Genomic DNA, 7,237 nt, shown 5'->3' on the forward strand with positions numbered 1-7,237 from the left:
TCAGGCACCTACAACAACCACTACTGCCACTACACCTTCTACCATAACTGAGACAACAACTACTACTAGGCTACCTACAACAACTCTTTGCCCAGGGGGACATGATATGACGTGTGGCTGGTCAGAATGGATAAATCTTGGCAAACCCATGCCGGGCCCTAATGGTGGAGAAAATGAAACCATCCAGAATATAATCTCTGCTGGTTATCATGTTTGTTCAACTCCAGAAGAGGTCCAGTGTAGAGCTGTTCTTTACCCAGGTCTTTCCATGTCACAGGTGGGACAAGCTGTGACATGCAATAAAGATGTAGGTCTCATATGCAACAACAAACAACAAGGGCTTCAGCAGGAGTGTTTTGACTACGAGATTAAATTTAAATGCTGTAGGTGTCCAACACCATCAACTGCCCCTATAAATATTCCAACTTCAACACCTTCAACTACCACATATGTAGCACCTTCCAGCACAACTGAAACAATTACAACTCAGAAACCTACAACTACTACAACTTCAACACCCACTACCACAACTGAAACAACTACAACTCAGACACCTACAACTACAACAACCACTACACCCTCTACAGCCACTGAAACAACTACAACTCAGACACCTACAACAACTACTCCACCCACTACACCTTCTACCACATCTGAGAAGACAAGTACAACTCAGGCACCTACAACAACCACTACTGCCACTACACCTTCTACCGTAACTGAGACAACAACTACTACTAGGCTACCTACAACAACTCTTTGCCCAGGGGGACATGATATGACGTGTGGCTGGTCAGAATGGATAAATCTTGGCAAACCCACGCCAGGCCCTAATGGTGGAGAAAATGAAACCATCCAGAATATAATCTCTGCTGGTTATCATGTTTGTTCAACTCCAGAAGAGGTCCAGTGTAGAGCTGTTCTTTACCCAGGTCTTTCCATGTCACAGGTGGGACAAGCTGTGACATGCAATAAAGATGTAGGTCTCATATGCAACAACAAACAACAAGGGCTTCAGCAGGAGTGTTTCGACTACGAGATTAAATTTAAATGCTGTAGGTGTCCAACACCATCAACTGCCCCTACAAATATTCCAACTTCAACACCTTCAACTACCACATACGTAGCACCTTCCAGCACAACTGAAACAATTACAACTCAGAAACCTACAACTACTACAACCTCAACACCCACTACCACAACTGAAACAACTACAACTCAGACACCTACAACAACTACTCCACCCACTACACCTTCTACCACATCTGAGAAGACAAGTACAACTCAGGCACCTACAACAACCACTACTGCCACTACACCTTCTACCGTAACTGAGACAACAACTACTACTAGGCTACCTACAACAACTCTTTGCCCAGGGGGACATGATATGACGTGTGGCTGGTCAGAATGGATAAATCTTGGCAAACCCACGCCAGGCCCTAATGGTGGAGAAAATGAAACCATCCAGAATATAATCTCTGCTGGTTATCATGTTTGTTCAACTCCAGAAGAGGTCCAGTGTAGAGCTGTTCTTTACCCAGGTCTTTCCATGTCACAGGTGGGACAAGCTGTGACATGCAATAAAGATGTAGGTCTCATATGCAACAACAAACAACAAGGGCTTCAGCAGGAGTGTTTCGACTACGAGATTAAATTTAAATGCTGTAGGTGTCCAACACCATCAACTGCCCCTACAAATATTCCAACTTCAACACCTTCAACTACCACATACGTAGCACCTTCCAGCACAACTGAAACAATTACAACTCAGAAACCTACAACTACTACAACCTCAACACCCACTACCACAACTGAAACAACTACAACTCAGACACCTACAACAACTACTCCACCCACTACACCTTCTACCACATCTGAGAAGACAAGTACAACTCAGGCACCTACAACAACCACTACTGCCACTACACCTTCTACCGTAACTGAGACAACAACTACTACTAGGCTACCTACAACAACTCTTTGCCCAGGGGGACATGATATGACGTGTGGCTGGTCAGAATGGATAAATCTTGGCAAACCCACGCCGGGCCCTAATGGTGGAGAAAATGAAACCATCCAGAATATAATCTCTGCTGGTCATCATGTTTGTTCAACTCCAGAAGAGGTCCAGTGTAGAGCTGTTCTTTACCCAGGTCTTTCCATGTCACAGGTGGGACAAGCTGTGACATGCAATAAAGATGTAGGTCTCATATGCAACAACAAACAACAAGGGCTTCAGCAGGAGTGTTTCGACTACGAGATTAAATTTAAATGCTGTAGGTGTCCAACACCATCAACTGCCCCTATAAATATTCCAACTTCAACACCTTCAACTACCACATATGTAGAACCTTCCAGCACAACTGAAACAATTACAACTCAGAAACCTACAACTACTACAACCTCAACACCCACTACCACAACTGAAACAACTACAACTCAGACACCTACAACTACAACAACCACTACACCCTCTACAGCCACTGAAACAACTACAACTCAGACACCTACAACAACTACTCCACCCACTACACCTTCTACCACATCTGAGAAGACAAGTACAACTCAGGCACCTACAACAACCACTACTGCCACTACACCTTCTACCGTAACTGAGACAACAACTACTACTAGGCTACCTACAACAACTCTTTGCCCAGGGGGACATGATATGACGTGTGGCTGGTCAGAATGGATAAATCTTGGCAAACCCACGCCAGGCCCTAATGGTGGAGAAAATGAAACCATCCAGAATATAATCTCTGCTGGTTATCATGTTTGTTCAACTCCAGAAGAGGTCCAGTGTAGAGCTGTTCTTTACCCAGGTCTTTCCATGTCACAGGTGGGACAAGCTGTGACATGCAATAAAGATGTAGGTCTCATATGCAACAACAAACAACAAGGGCTTCAGCAGGAGTGTTTCGACTACGAGATTAAATTTAAATGCTGTAGGTGTCCAACACCATCAACTGCCCCTACAAATATTCCAACTTCAACACCTTCAACTACCACATACGTAGCACCTTCCAGCACAACTGAAACAATTACAACTCAGAAACCTACAACTACTACAACCTCAACACCCACTACCACAACTGAAACAACTACAACTCAGACACCTACAACAACTACTCCACCCACTACACCTTCTACCACATCTGAGAAGACAAGTACAACTCAGGCACCTACAACAACCACTACTGCCACTACACCTTCTACCGTAACTGAGACAACAACTACTACTAGGCTACCTACAACAACTCTTTGCCCAGGGGGACATGATATGACGTGTGGCTGGTCAGAATGGATAAATCTTGGCAAACCCACGCCGGGCCCTAATGGTGGAGAAAATGAAACCATCCAGAATATAATCTCTGCTGGTCATCATGTTTGTTCAACTCCAGAAGAGGTCCAGTGTAGAGCTGTTCTTTACCCAGGTCTTTCCATGTCACAGGTGGGACAAGCTGTGACATGCAATAAAGATGTAGGTCTCATATGCAACAACAAACAACAAGGGCTTCAGCAGGAGTGTTTCGACTACGAGATTAAATTTAAATGCTGTAGGTGTCCAACACCATCAACTGCCCCTATAAATATTCCAACTTCAACACCTTCAACTACCACATATGTAGCACCTTCCAGCACAACTGAAACAATTACAACTCAGAAACCTACAACTACTACAACCTCAACACCCACTACCACAACTGAAACAACTACAACTCAGACACCTACAACTACAACAACCACTTCACCCTCTACAGCCACTGAAACAACTACAACTCAGACACCTACAACAACTACTCCACCCACTACACCTTCTACCACATCTGAGAAGACAAGTACAACTCAGGCACCTACAACAACCACTACTGCCACTACACCTTCTACCGTAACTGAGACAACAACTACTACTAGGCTACCTACAACAACTCTTTGCCCAGGGGGACATGATATGACGTGTGGCTGGTCAGAATGGATAAATCTTGGTAAACCTACGCCGGGCCCTAATGGTGGAGAAAATGAAACCATCCAGAATATAATCTCTGCTGGTTATCATGTTTGTTCAACTCCAGAAGAGGTCCAGTGTAGAGCTGTTCTTTACCCAGGTCTTTCCATGTCACAGGTGGGACAAGCTGTGACATGCAATAAAGATGTAGGTCTCATATGCAACAACAAACAACAAGGGCTTCAGCAGGAGTGTTTCGACTACGAGATTAAATTTAAATGCTGTAGGTGTCCAACACCATCAACTGCCCCTACAAATATTCCAACTTCAACACCTTCAACTACCACATATGTAGCACCTTCCAGCACAACTGAAACAATTACAACTCAGAAACCTACAACTACTACAACCTCAACACCCACTACCACAACTGAAACAACTACAACTCAGACACCTACAACTACAACAACCACTACACCCTCTACAGCCACTGAAACAACTACAACTCAGACACCTACAACAACTACTCCACCCACTACACCTTCTACCACATCTGAGAAGACAAGTACAACTCAGGCACCTACAACAACCACTACTGCCACTACACCTTCTACCGTAACTGAGACAACAACTACTACTAGGCTACCTACAACAACTCTTTGCCCAGGGGGACATGATATGACGTGTGGCTGGTCAGAATGGATAAATCTTGGCAAACCCACGCCGGGCCCTAATGGTGGAGAAAATGAAACCATCCAGAATATAATCTCTGCTGGTCATCATGTTTGTTCAACTCCAGAAGAGGTCCAGTGTAGAGCTGTTCTTTACCCAGGTCTTTCCATGTCACAGGTGGGACAAGCTGTGACATGCAATAAAGATGTAGGTCTCATATGCAACAACAAACAACAAGGGCTTCAGCAGGAGTGTTTCGACTACGAGATTAAATTTAAATGCTGTAGGTGTCCAACACCATCAACTGCCCCTATAAATATTCCAACTTCAACACCTTCAACTACCACATATGTAGAACCTTCCAGCACAACTGAAACAATTACAACTCAGAAACCTACAACTACTACAACCTCAACACCCACTACCACAACTGAAACAACTACAACTCAGACACCTACAACTACAACAACCACTACACCCTCTACAGCCACTGAAACAACTACAACTCAGACACCTACAACAACTACTCCACCCACTACACCTTCTACCACATCTGAGAAGACAAGTACAACTCAGGCACCTACAACAACCACTACTGCCACTACACCTTCTACCGTAACTGAGACAACAACTACTACTAGGCTACCTACAACAACTCTTTGCCCAGGGGGACATGATATGACGTGTGGCTGGTCAGAATGGATAAATCTTGGTAAACCTACGCCGGGCCCTAATGGTGGAGAAAATGAAACCATCCAGAATATAATCTCTGCTGGTTATCATGTTTGTTCAACTCCAGAAGAGGTCCAGTGTAGAGCTGTTCTTTACCCAGGTCTTTCCATGTCACAGGTGGGACAAGCTGTGACATGCAATAAAGATGTAGGTCTCATATGCAACAACAAACAACAAGGGCTTCAGCAGGAGTGTTTCGACTACGAGATTAAATTTAAATGCTGTAGGTGTCCAACACCATCAACTGCCCCTAAAAATATTCCAACTTCAACACCTTCAACTACCACATATGTAGCACCTTCCAGCACAAGTGAAACAATTACAACTCAGAAACCTACAGCTACTACAACCTCTACACCCACTACCACAACTGAAACAACTACAACTCAGACACCTACTACAACTACTCCACCCACTACACCTTCTACCACATCTGAGAAGACAAGTACAACTCAGGCACCTACAACAACCACTACTGCCACTACACCTTCTACCGTAACTGAGACAACAACTACTACTAGGCTACCTACAACAACTCTTTGCCCAGGGGGACATGATATGACGTGTGGCTGGTCAGAATGGATAAATCTTGGCAAACCTACGCCGGGCCCTAATGGTGGAGAAAATGAAACCATCCAGAATATAATCTCTGCTGGTCATCATGTTTGTTCAACTCCAGAAGAGGTCCAGTGTAGAGCTGTTCTTTACCCAGGTCTTTCCATGTCACAGGTGGGACAAGCTGTGACATGCAATAAGGATGTAGGTCTCATATGCAACAACAAACAACAAGGGCTTCAGCAGGAGTGTTTCGACTACGAGATTAAATTTAAATGCTGTAGGTGTCCAACACCATCAACTGCCCCTACAAATATTCCAACTTCAACACCTTCAACTACCACATACGTAGCACCTTCCAGCACAACTGAAACAATTACAACTCAGAAACCTACAACTACTACAACCTCAACACCGGCTACCACAACTGAAACAACTACAACTCAGACATCTACCACAACTACTCCACCCACTACACCTTCTACCACATCTGAGAAGACAAGTACAACTCAGGCACCTACAACAACCACTACTGCCACTACACCTTCTACCGTAACTGAGACAACAACTACTACTAGGCTACCTACAACAACTCTTTGCCCAGGGGGACATGATATGACGTGTGGCTGGTCAGAATGGATAAATCTTGGCAAACCCACGCCAGGCCCTAATGGTGGAGAAAATGAAACCATCCAGAATATAATCTCTGCTGGTTATCATGTTTGTTCAACTCCAGAAGAGGTCCAGTGTAGAGCTGTTCTTTACCCAGGTCTTTCCATGTCACAGGTGGGACAAGCTGTGACATGCAATAAAGATGTAGGTCTCATATGCAACAACAAACAACAAGGGCTTCAGCAGGAGTGTTTCGACTACGAGATTAAATTTAAATGCTGTAGGTGTCCAACACCATCAACTGCCCCTACAAATATTCCAACTTCAACACCTTCAACTACCACATACGTAGCACCTTCCAGCACAACTGAAACAATTACAACTCAGAAACCTACAACTACTACAACCTCAACACCCACTACCACAACTGAAACAACTACAACTCAGACACCTACAACAACTACTCCACCCACTACACCTTCTACCACATCTGAGAAGACAAGTACAACTCAGGCACCTACAACAACCACTACTGCCACTACACCTTCTACCGTAACTGAGACAACAACTACTACTAGGCTACCTACAACAACTCTTTGCCCAGGGGGACATGATATGACGTGTGGCTGGTCAGAATGGATAAATCTTGGTAAACCTACGCCGGGCCCTAATGGTGGAGAAAATGAAACCATCCAGAATATAATCTCTGCTGGT

The 7,237-nt window shown here is 44.4% G+C and overlaps 1 protein-coding gene across 1 annotated transcript; it reads left to right on the forward strand.

Moving 5' to 3' along the window:
* The first annotated feature begins 148 nt into the window (after positions 1–148).
* On the forward strand, positions 149–6,282 carry LOC121896237 (mucin-5AC-like). The gene is made up of 2 exons (XM_042410003.1): positions 149–5,851; positions 6,196–6,282. The coding sequence occupies exons 1-2, from the start codon at positions 149–151 to the stop codon at positions 6,280–6,282; spliced, it is 5,790 nt and encodes a 1,929-aa protein (XP_042265937.1).
* Positions 6,283–7,237: the final 955 nt, after the last annotated feature.

The sequence above is a fragment of the Thunnus maccoyii genome, chromosome 1, assembly GCF_910596095.1.
Source record: "Thunnus maccoyii chromosome 1, fThuMac1.1, whole genome shotgun sequence".
Taxonomy (NCBI): Eukaryota; Metazoa; Chordata; class Actinopteri; order Scombriformes; family Scombridae; genus Thunnus; species Thunnus maccoyii.